General features: G+C 36.7%; 1 protein-coding gene across 2 annotated transcripts in view; it reads right to left on the reverse strand.

Annotated features, from left to right (window-relative positions):
* The window catches only part of PTGER3 (prostaglandin E receptor 3), a 77,842-nt gene that overhangs the window by 27,380 nt on the left and 37,986 nt on the right, over positions 1-12,476 (reverse strand). The window contains exon 3 of one of the 2 annotated variants that reach the window (XM_065873966.1): positions 7,054-7,104. The exons of the other annotated variant lie outside the window; for it this stretch is intronic. Coding sequence (XP_065730038.1) covers positions 7,054-7,104 — 51 coding nt within the window. Of the gene's footprint in view, positions 1-7,053; positions 7,105-12,476 lie in introns of those variants that run through there. 2 annotated transcript variants of the gene reach the window in all.

The following is a 12,476-nucleotide window of genomic DNA, read 5'->3' on the forward strand; positions in this document are numbered from 1 at the left end:
GGTGGGGGGAGGGTTAGAATGAGGAGTGTGGGTATCATTAGCTTTTTTTAACTGAATGAAAGATTCTTTAAATTCTATAGTGCTTTACAATTTTCAAAAGTTTCACATACATGATTTCATGTCATCCCATAATCCTTTTATTTATCCCCTAACCCTATATTGCCCCCACCCCCCCACTAGTAACCACTAGTTTGTTCTCTATATCTGTGAGTCTGCTTCCCTTTTGTTTTATTCACTAGTTTGTTGTATTTTTCAGATTCCACATATAAGTGATATCAGACAGTATTTGTCTTTCTCTGTCCAACTTATTTCACTCAGAATAATGCCTTCCAAGTCTATCCATGTTGCTGCAAATGGCAAAATTTCATTCTTTTTTATGGCTGAGTAGTATTCCAGTGTGTGTGTGTGTGTGTGTGTGTGTGTGTGTGTGTGTGTGTGTGTGCGTATGCATCACATCTTCTTTATCCATTCAGCTGTCATAATAAACATTTAGTGCCACTTGACTTTTTAAAGGCATGAACATAAAATATTGTGATTAAAAATGAAACACTGAAGAAAAGAAATACACATTTGAGATATAATGGACATCCCATACACAGACACACACACACATTGATAAGCCCAAGTGTATGAAAATCTACACAATCTAATCTTTGTAACATTTCCTGAGCCAAAAATAAAGAAGTAAATGAGATCTGTCATCTAACAATCAATATTATAGGATTTGGTAGTTTGGATGAGGAGGAAAAGGAAAGGAGGCAGAAAAACTTAAGAAATGGAAGGCATGGCCCCTGAATTCAATGATCCTCCAGTCTGATAAGAGGACAATCTCATAGGAGAAGGAGGCTGGAAAACTAAAAGTTCTTTTTAGGGAGAAAAGGAACAGAAACCTTTTATAGGCATTTCTGTCTATGTCGCCTAGAGATTTCCTATGAGCTGATTTTCAAAATTCAAAAGAGGAAAACTTGTCTGTGTTTAGCTGACAAGATGAGCTTCATGACATTCCAGAGAGAAAGGAAAATCATGTTTTTTCAGCTACAGGATAACACATAGATCAACCAACCTCTGATTGTACAGATGAGGCAAATAAACTTAAAAAAAGCTATGTATCTTTCCCTATGTGGGACCAGAACTAGACTTCTAATATCACTTGTGTGTTCTGGTGAATGCCCAATACTAAGCTAGCCAGACTGTACTATAGTGGTTTGAGATGAGAAAAATCATAATTAAATTTAATGTTCCATTGATGAAATCCAGATAATAAAATAATATTAACCATTACCTACTTGTATAGTGCTTTCAAAAGTGTCCTTATCTTCATTCTTATTTAATCCTAATAATCCTGTGCTGATAAGAAAATTCAAGTTCAGAGAGGTTTACTAAATTGTCAAGGGCAAACAACCACTGAATAGCAAATTAGATAAACAGACTTAAGTGTTCTGACTCCTTGTCCAACACTGGGAGTTTTTCTTTTTCATTATGACCCACTAAAATTTAGAGAACATTTTAGAGAAATGATGTTGCTTTTAAAATGCTTTAAAATACTTTAAACATGCAATCTCTCAGTAGTGGTCAAATATTAATTAATTAAATTAATAAATGAATTATTTTAGGTTTCAATGACAATTCTGCTGAAGGGATAGTAGCAGAAATATGCAAAATGGCTATGGTGGGAGAAAATCTGTCATAAGGAGAGGAGCCATGCATGTCTAACTAGGGCTGCAAAACATTTAAGGCAGCAGTGCCCCTTCAGAGCTTGGCAATAAATGAATATTATTTCTCCAAAATTTTTCAAGTAAATATTAATTCTGTCACTGCAATTCTTAAAACAAAGAGGCCAGGCAAAAAAAAAAAAATTAATGGTCAAGGAATATTGAAAATAAGTAACAAAGAGCAATTGTTCTTCCTCTAAAAATGGCTTTTCATGGATCTTCTAAGGAGAAGACTCCAAACCACTGACTTATGAAAATCAACTTGCAATTTCATGCATACTATGTACAGCTGTCCAATTCACATACACACATCCAGAATGTAGGATGCTCTGGTATCAAAGTGTGGGGTTTCCAAAATATAAATATATCAGTGCTCTAAGATGGCACTTTTTTCCTCAATAAGGCAAGAAAAATGCAAAGATAAATGTCATTAATTGCTCCAGATGTTTCCCTCTAGAGAAGTGCAAACTATAAACATCAATACTGCATTCCACTAATAGCTTCAAGCTTTGGCTTAAAGCATCATTAATTTTACATTTGTAAGAAGGTCTGCAAGTGTATGCCTTGCATTTTACTGAAAGTTTCAATCAATAGGTCCTCCTTGCTGCTTTCATTCTAAATAGCAACACAAAACTATAGTACAGGCAGAAGTGTAAAAATATATTTATCCATATACATAACATAACATAAAGTCACGTAACAGAAAATAACTGGAAGTTAGATTCTAACCATTTTAGAGATTGCATTTTTCAGGTGAGGTGATATTTATTTTAACTGATTTTTTTTAATAGTTGGTTTTAAATCTCTCTTGCTGGATCAACACAAGGCAAGACTAAAACTCTGTGTAAGGCAAATGTGTCATTGGATAACTTGTAATTCTTTTTCAAAAAATAGTCCTTTCATTTTTCAACCTGTTTTTGGCAAGTAACCTATATTGCTCCTCTTCTGTTTGGGATGGTGTTATTTCTTTTCCCCACATGATGGCAATTTTTAAAAATGATTGCAGTTCCGGGCTTCCCTGGTGGCGCAGTGGTTGAGAGTCCACCTGCCGATGCAGGGGACACGGGTTCGTGCCCCAGTCCGGGAAGATCCCACATGCCGCGGAGTGGCTGGGCCCGTGAGCCATGGTGGCTGGGCCCATGAGCCATGGCCGCTGAGCCTGCGCATCCGGAGCCTGTGCTCCGCAATGGGAGAGGCCACAACAGTGAGAGGCCCGCGTACCGCAATAAAAAAAAAAAAAAAAAAAAATGATTGCAGTTCCTTTTAATAATTCTACCCCCCATTATGTTGATTTATTATTATGGGCATTATGCTGATTGACTATTATGGGCATGTCATTCCTTGACATGAGATGTCAAGGAATTTTGGTATTCACAGGGAAGTAATTATGTTGATTTAGGTACAATTTTCGATTTTAGTTTTCAAACCAAACATGGACACTTGTGAGATTCCTTGAATCACAAAGATTTTCTCACAGTGAGAATTCTTAACCTGTGTGTATAAATTTCCGAGACATCTGTAGACAGACTTTAGGAGGACTGCACAATCTCTGACACTGTAAAAAAATTCTCTGTGCTTTTTGTGAGAAGGGGATCCAAAACTTTCACCAGATTATCAGAGGGGTCTCTGACCCCACAGTGTTTAAGAACCAGTGTTCCACTGGGTACTTCTAGTTAAATCTAAGTTTAAAAGGCCTCAATGGGTTATAATGGTTTCAGAATTATTTTCTTCCAACGTTCTTTTCAAAATTGAATTCAAACAACCTTGCATGTTATATTCAAAGACTTCTTTTTAAAGGATTGCATAATAATATTAGGCATAAGCACTGATTATCCATAGACCTTCCCTACTTTGCCTCAGAAATTTACAATAACCTAATGAGTACCTTTGTTTTCATTTTAATTTTGGGTCAGATTTGTGGTTTAAGTTTTTCAACTTCCCATTTCATGCAAACTAGAGTTTAAATGTCAGTTATAGAGATCATGACTTGAACTCTGTCAGCAAAATGTATGGTAATAGCTCTATACCTGAGGTACTGCAGACTGGCACGAACTCAGAAAGGTACAGGCTGATAAAGAGATATTTGCCCCAGATTTGACTGCTCTTTGATAAAGATTATGTCTCAGATTAAACAAAACTCTTACAACTCTGTAACACAGATCAGACATGCAAAAATTCTGTTCAAGACAGAATTTGGTAAATTAGTTCTCTCTTACTAACGTACCTTGCCTGGAAATGTGAACTTAATTAAGAGGAATTATAACAGATTTTCGAGGTCCTGAGAGAAATGGACCATCTTTAGATATCCCTTTGAGAGACATATAACCCTAGGGCCTCTTATCAAGAACAAAATAGGGATTGGTGGCATCAATAGAAAGATGATACTTTCTAAGAAATTGTGCCTCTTTGTCTGTGAATAGGTTTATGTGATTACGGAAGTGGATCGGGGCCCATGGTGATCAGGGCACTGCTGTAGTGGTAGTGCCACATTTTTGTGCAGTCAGACACAAACTGGCATTTTAATGCCTGCTTCCTTGAGAAATGCCAGAATGGTGCCTGTCAGGACCAAGATCCCACAGATGGCCTTGTCCTGAAAACCCTCACACATAGCTTCCTCCTAGTGGCCATGGCCCTTGCCCTAAGGCAGAGGGTCCCAACTAGGGGCCAATATGTCCTCCATGCTGCGTTTGGCAATGTCTGGGGACATTTTTGATTGTCACAACTAGGGCGATATTACTGGCATCCAGTGAGTAGAGGCCAGGGTAGCTGCTAAACAGCTTACAATGTACAGGAGAACACCCCACAACAAAGAATTATCTGCCCCAATGTGTCAAGAGTTCCATGGTTCAGGGCTTCCCTGGTGGCGCAGTGGTTGAGAGTCCGTCTGCCGATATGGGGGACGCAGGTTCGTGCCCCGGTCCGGGAGGATCCCACATGACGCGGAGCGGCTGGGCCCGTGAGCCATGGCCGCTGAGCCTGCGCGTCCCGAGCCTGTGCTCCGCAAGGGGAGAGGCCACAGCAGTGAGAGGCCCACGTACCGCAAAAAAACCCCAAAAAAAACAAAAAACAAAAACAAAAAACGAAAAGAGTTCCATGGTTCAGAAATCCTGCCTTAAGGCCAAGTCACTTTTCCCCACTCTGTGAGATTACAGAGGTACGCACGATTCAGACCCACACTTTTTACAGGGCCACTAGAATTTAGTCAGTTTGAATGCCTTGGAAATTGTACTGCTTTGGGCAGAGTGGAGTGAAAAAATATCTTAAAATGTGCCTCCACCTTCCTGGTTAATACCAACTCCTTTCTCCAAAATGCAGATTAAATGTCAACTCCTACAGGAAACTATTTCTTATTTCAGCATCACCTCCCCCATATGCTTTCATTACCATAGGCTTACCCCAATAGCAGCTCTGTTCAAATGATTTGCTATTCCCCTACTAGATTATAAATTCATTGAAAGCTGGGTTTGTTTGTTTGTTTTTTAAACTCCTGTGTCTTAGTGCCTACCAGAATGCTTAGGCCATATTTGGTACACAAGAAATATATGTTGAAGAAAAGAACAAGTCTGGAGGACTGGCTTGGATTCTGAGTACCTTCCTCCAAAATAGGTTTACTCAAGACTGTTTTAGGTGAACACAACAACCTCCAAGATATCTAAAGACGCCTGACTCCTTGTCCTCTGAGAACATGAAGCTGGGCAATGTCATTCCATGGCATGTCGGTTCATCAGCGTTGTAGTGAAAATTCTTGGTGTACCAGAAGATAGCCATAGTGATGTTTACCTCAAATGCTACAAGACTGTAGGGATCATAAGATCTGGTCGGGGGCTTCCCTGGTGGTCCAGTGGTTAAGAATCCACCTTCCAATGCAGGGGATGTGGGTTTGATCCTTCGTCGGGGAACTAAGATCCCACATGCCACGGGGCAACTAAGCCAGTGCGCCACAACTATTCAGCCTACTGAGGCCGTGTGCATTGCAGCCTGTGCACCACAACTAGAGAAGTCCACGTACCACCACAACAAAGAGCCTGTGTGCAGCAATGAAGACCCAGTGCAGCCAAAGGAAAAAAAAAAAAAAAGATTTGGTCAGGGGTTTATGGCAGAGCTCTCCCTAAATGCCTTTTCTTAGGAGGAAGGAGGGCGAGCTCGGTGTGTTTCTTATAATGAGCTTGGCTTTGCAGTCTATGTTCTACAGAACTTCTCCCATCACTGAGGGAGGAAGAAATAGAGTTAAGCTAAATAAGCACATGGAATACGGTAGTGGGGTAGCCCAACACATCTCTACCAGTAATCAGCTCACACCAATACACAGGTACAAGTCTGCTGAAGGAGATGACTATGAACAAGGGCAATTCTTATGTTGGCTGCCTGTAGATTATACTCAAATCCACAAGAAAGTAGGAGAACTAAGTTTAGAATAATTTATAAATGTGCTTTTGTATTAAAAACAAAAATTCTGAGATTATAACATGAGTAGGTATCGTATTGAAAAGCACCTCTCAAGTTTATAGCACATCAGTGATAATTTGTACTATATGTTATTATGGAATATAAAACAAAATGATTTAAATGTTACAGATAGGATGATGCTATTGCATTACATTGTGCTGTTATTTTGGCAAAGCATATCAAATAGGATTTTAGCAAAATGCTTAATGTGATTATAAGTAAAACATTCCTGACATGAGTTGGCATCAGGAAAGAAAGACAGGGACATTTCAGAACATTCAACTTTATTTCCCATTGACAAGCACAACATAAATAACGTACATTTGTTAAGTATACAGACTGGCTCTGACTAGAATGCCGTCAAAATTCTAATGTACTTTTCATAGTCTCTTTTATTTTTTGTCTCCACCATATTGAAGACTACCCTTTAAAACATACTGGAAGATATGTTTAAATACACTTAAGATAACTAACTACATAAAGGTGACAACAGTATATCTTCCCATTTAACCAAGTGTGTAGGGATGGGATGCTGAGTAGGAGAGGTGGAGAAATGTACACTTTCTATACTGAATTTTACATGATTGATTAAAGTGCCAATGATTTCAATTCTTACTTAGATACATTTTGAAAATAATATATTCATTTGTTGTAAACAGATCAAAATAATCAGTGCCTATTTTTAATTTGTTTCCTTAAAGAAATGTTCGACTTTATGCTATTTGTACAAAATTGTTTGGTTAAAGAAGAGGGAGAAGGTAAGATATTTCATATATATGCAGGAAGATTGGGAAGAAAAAGAGTTTAGCAGTCAGTGATGAGTTGAGTGAATTTAACATTCACTCTTACAGAAAAGAACACTGGCCACCCCTCGCTTTGTCCTACTGATGCTCAATTATGAAAAGATAAATGTGGCCTCTTCCTCTCCTTGCTTCTGTGAAATGGCCTAAAAGGATGAAGAATCTTGACAAGTTAGAAATACACAGGTTTTCCTTCACCTCTTTCTCTTTGTTCTCTGTCCCACCCTCCATGCCTGTTCCATATGAGTGTCATTTCAAAAGCTGAAAGAACATTGAAGTCCATTAGTAAGTCATACACATTTTCTCCTGCTGAACATTACAGCTTTGATTTCTACAGAAGCTGAAAATCATAGAAAGAAACTATTTTCAAATAACTATTAAAGTCTGGTGATTAGCTAGCTTTTGGCTAGATATCTGATTCACTTTAATTAAAAAGTCAAAATATTCTAATTCTAAAACAATTAACAAAAGGACTTAAGATCTGCTCTAAAATAATTTAGAAGTGCTATCATCTCTAAAATGCTCAAAAAGCCTGAAAAGGCTAATTTGTATCTGATGGTAATCTCTTTCCTTCTTATCTTTACTCCCATAATAAAATTATTTCATCAAAGCAGATATTAAAAAGCAGACTCAGATATTTCATATATTAGGATGTTAGCATATTAGAAATGTGAAACCATTCTCTCTCTTAAAAACAATCCCAGCTTCACCATAGTAATTATTTCTGTTACTTCTTCTCCATGAGAAAATGGAAAAGCAGGCTGGAGGCAAGGGCACTGGGGAAACAGTCTCGTTCCTAATGAGGAAATAAGCATTCCAGTGGATATTTGAGTTATGCTTTGAAACAGATTGATTTAAAACTTCTGAAAATAAAATAATTTTCATTCTCAATAGATAGTGTGTGATTTATATATGAATAAATATGGTATATGTCTGATTGAACTGCATTTCTAGAGAATCAAAATGTACTTGTCTTGTGGTATCATAATGTAATGATTTACAACTCAACTTGTATAAATTATAAGCCTTTAAATAGAATCCTCACTTTAGGAATTATAAAATAGAGACTATATGGGGGCTTCCCTGGTGGCGCAGTGGTTGGGAGTCTGCCTGCCAATGCAGGGGTCACGGGTTTGTGCCCCGGTCCGGAAAGATCCCACATGCCGCAGAGCGGCTGGGCCCGTGAGCCATGGCCGCTGAGCCTGCGCGTCCGGAGCCTGTGCTCCGCAGAGGGAGAGGCCACAGCGGTGAGAGGCCCGCGTACAAAAAAATAATTGTCGACCTCTTTTAGAAAAAAAAAGTGCCTCATTTCTAGACTTGTTCAAGTCTTTCATAAATATGTATAGTTTCAGTTTTCCCTTTGTCACTTTGAGAACAAAGTCACCCTGTACTACTCTTTTTACTTTCTTCAGTTTTATAGGTGGACTCAATCCAAAAAAGGCATTCAGGGAAGGCATGTGAAAAATTTTACTTAATAACTACAACATGAATCATTATAAAATTGAAACCTTTTGCATGAGAGAAATCTAGGGGAAATGAACTTTTACATGTAATTAGTAACTATATTAATGATACCAGTATAATGGAGTTTAATTTTTGAATTTTCCCTAATTCTCTGTTTCATGCTTCATACGTAATCACCACCTGTCAGTAGTCTTAGAATTCTGAACAGATAGCAGCTTCTTAACAAATCTGCATGTGAGTTTTAGACTGATTTCCAAATTTTGTAAATAGACCCTATTATAACCTATGTTAGGAAACATCACAGATTATGTCACCTCTTATTAGCATTGTATTGCAACTCAGAAAACAGTTCTGTCGATTTAGCCACAATATTACTCTTCATTTAAAAAATGTTATAATCTCATTCATTGAACAATTCTTTTCATTTATTTAGACCTAAATTTTTGCAGATTTGAGACATAACACAATCACAAAGCTAGCAATAAACAAGCAGTTGTGAAGATTGGGCATGGTTGGTGACCTAAATTTTTACAGAGGTAAATCATGGAAATTTTAATTATTCCATACTAAGCTTTTTTATATGTTTGTAGTAATAAATACTCTCTGTAGTAATAAAGTCTCTCTGTGTCACTCATCTTCTAGTAATCTGTATATTTCAAGAGAAGCTTTGGGGTTAAAATATGAGAATAAATGGGTAATATATGTGCCTAAAATTTCATAAAACAAAATTTTTCTATTTTCTGTAGCTGACTTAATCCCAATACAAAGAACTATGAAAACTGACATGGGGAAGACTGAAAGCAGATCACTAATCTGGGGTCAAAACCAACAAAAACATATAAAGTATTAAATAAATAAAATTCTTGAAAATTTAATATTAGAATATTGCCACAGATTGTCCACCTTATTAAAATACTGTTTTGTCAAAGTTTTTAGTTTGTCTATTACTCAATGCCAGTGTGGTCACAGGGTCTTTTATAGTTAACTTTTACATGAGCTTCCACAATTTTATTCCATAACATGGTCAAAAGGTCTTTTATATAATAAAGAAGTGTTCAGTATATATGTGCACTTTAAAATTGACAATCATTTAAATCTGGCATGATTAAATGCTTACGCTTACTTAAAATAACTTCATATATAGCATTAGGTAAATTTGATAAATCTTGGGATAACACATTTGTTTCTTCAATTTAAAATATTTTAAAGATATCCACCATACTTATTTTATTTGAAAAGTAAACTGTTCTAATTGGTTGACGTGTCATCATTCTCTTCTGTGACACAACATAGCGGTTTAAATTCACTGTTTGGAAAATCAAAACTGCTTCGTAAAATCTACGACAGCTGACATTACATATATTTCTACATTGCATTCACTCACTACTTTCTATTTAGTTTCCTAGGTCTCTATGTTTTTTTTAACCAATACTGAGAAGTTTTGTAATTCCCATAATTTATGCATGCATTTTTTTCCTGCTCAGATATATGCATGGATAAACTAAGTATATGCGAGTGAATTTAAAGGCCAATGAACTTAAACGTGGAAACTGACATACTCTTCTGCAGTGCCTTTAGATGTTTACTTCCTAACCACGTCTAGGGCCTCTGAACAACATCTCTGAAATCTAACTTCAGCTATCATCCAACGACTGATATCATTTAGGACTTAAATTTCTTATCAGGTTTCCATGTACTAACAAATGGCTGCCTACATAACAAAACTCACATGCTGTTTACATAATTCTTCCTTTTCCATCTCCTTTTTTTATTTGGACAATAATATTATATTTTAAAGTCTCTACTAAAAAAGGTAGCCTCTTATGTCCAGATCTTTCTTCCAGAATTACTTGTTTCAATTATTTACCTATTCATTAATTCTTCTTTTTTTAAACATCTTTATTAGAGTATAATTGCTTTACAATGTTGTGTTACTTTCTGTTGTACAACAGAGTGAATCAGCCATATGCATACATATGTTCCCATATCCCCTCCCTCTTGCGTCTCCCTCCCATCCTCCCTATCCTACCCCTCTAGGTGTTCACAAAGCACTGAGCTGATCTCCCTGTGCTATGCAGCTGCTTCCCACTAGCTATTTTACATTTGGTAGTGTATGTATGTCCACGCCACTCTCTCACTTCGTCCCAGCTTACCCTTCCCCCTCCCTGTGTCCTCAAGTCCATTCTCTACGTCTGCATCTTTATTTCTGTCCTGACTCTAGGTTCTTCAGAACCACTTTTTTTTTAGATTCCTTTTCAAGCTTGTTCAAAAACTGCCATCATCCACAACTACCATGTATCCCTGGGCAGGAATTTGTTTTGTAGTTAAGCATGAGTTTTAGGCTGTTTTGTCTTTATGCATTTCTGTGGTTTGATGAAAAGTGATATTTCTTTGACAATAATCTCAATTACCACTTGGGAGTAGCAGTCTCTTAAATTAGTAATACAAATAACGCTCTTTGTTATGCAGCAATATGACACTGCACATCTGAAGATAAATTTGTGTGTCTGTAATTAAACAAGCAGAGATCATTCACTTTATCAGCTTGATGGTCTGTAATGGAATGAAGCACTTCAACCATACTGTGGGGCCCCACCAATGTGCACTTGCTTTTGGCAGATAATGATTCATTCATTCTCTGAACAGTCATTGAACACTTTCTATATTCCAAGTGCTGTACTAGGTGCTGGAAGAAATAACCCAATCAAGCTCATACCACTTGGATCTATACTATGTGTATATCTAAACCTAGAGTATGAGGACCACTCAAGAGGTAAAACCTCTTCACTATAAGATCATTTAAGTGCACTTTTTTCCTGAAAAAAAAAGTATGTAGTTTTGTTTCATCCTCCATGAGGTGACCTGTAGGATAATCCAATTCTATGGCATAGAGAGATTTTATAATGGGGTTTTAGTATAGGTTATCATCATTTTTTCCAAAACCTAGACTAGTGGAACGATCATGAGTTACAAAAGTGTTCCCAGCAGATTTTTTTCTTTTATTTGAATTTTTGAATTATATTTATTCATTTATTTTTTATACAGCAGGTTCTTATTAGTTATCTATTTTACACATATGGGATTACACATGTCAATCCCAATCTCCCAGTTCATCCCACCACCAACCCCGCATCTCCGCCACTTTCCCCCCTTGGTGTCCATACATTTGTTCTCTACATCTGTGTCTCTATTTCTGCTCCCAGCATATCTTGCCTTCTCACTCAATTTGACATGGTCATTTAAATTGATTCCTCCTGATTGACTTAGAGTGGTGTACATATTAATCTAATAGATATTTTGTACCTCCTAGAATTAATTCTTCCCCAAATGCTTACTGAACACAAACACAAATGTAGTTACTATAAAGGAGTATAAATAAATCTCAAGTTTCTTAAAACTAGGAAAGCAGTAAAGAAAAAAGCAAATAAAAAATCTTCATGAGAAAATGTTAGTACGTCTGCAAAATGAATGCTCTAAAGAGTATGAAGAACATATTATGTAGGTCTGATTTGAAAGATTGTTGTGTTTGTTGGGGAAATCTTCTGTTTAAGTGTAATTCTCAAAATTTAACGTAGTGACCTACTTGTGCCAAAAAGATATCAAGCTTAGCTATCAAGGTTTGTACACATGTAGACCCTGAGAGAAACATTTTAAGAATAAATATTTAGATAGAGCTACTTTGAGAAGAGGGCAGAGAAAGTGCTGTGAGGGATCAATATTATTAATTTCCTAATCCTATAAATAGGCCAAACTATGGAAAGTCTTTATGGAAGCTTCAAAATATTTATTGGTGTTAGAATCAGAGTTAGTATTTAAATACCCAAAATACTGAAGAGAATACTTTTGGTGGAAAATCAGGGAAGATAATTAGCCAGAGTACCTATATATAGTGTTCAAATCAGTCCTTAAATAGCATTTTGAAAAATCACTTCACTGACTCCCAAACACAGTTTTACGAATCTTCTGCAGGCTTGTAGGAATTAAAAATGTAATCAAAAGGAAGAACATTTAGCAATTTGGATGGTCACAAACTCTGTCATTTTTGAAATAAATG

This window comes from Phocoena phocoena, chromosome 1 (genome assembly GCF_963924675.1).
Source record: "Phocoena phocoena chromosome 1, mPhoPho1.1, whole genome shotgun sequence".
Lineage (NCBI taxonomy): Eukaryota > Metazoa > Chordata > Mammalia > Artiodactyla > Phocoenidae > Phocoena > Phocoena phocoena.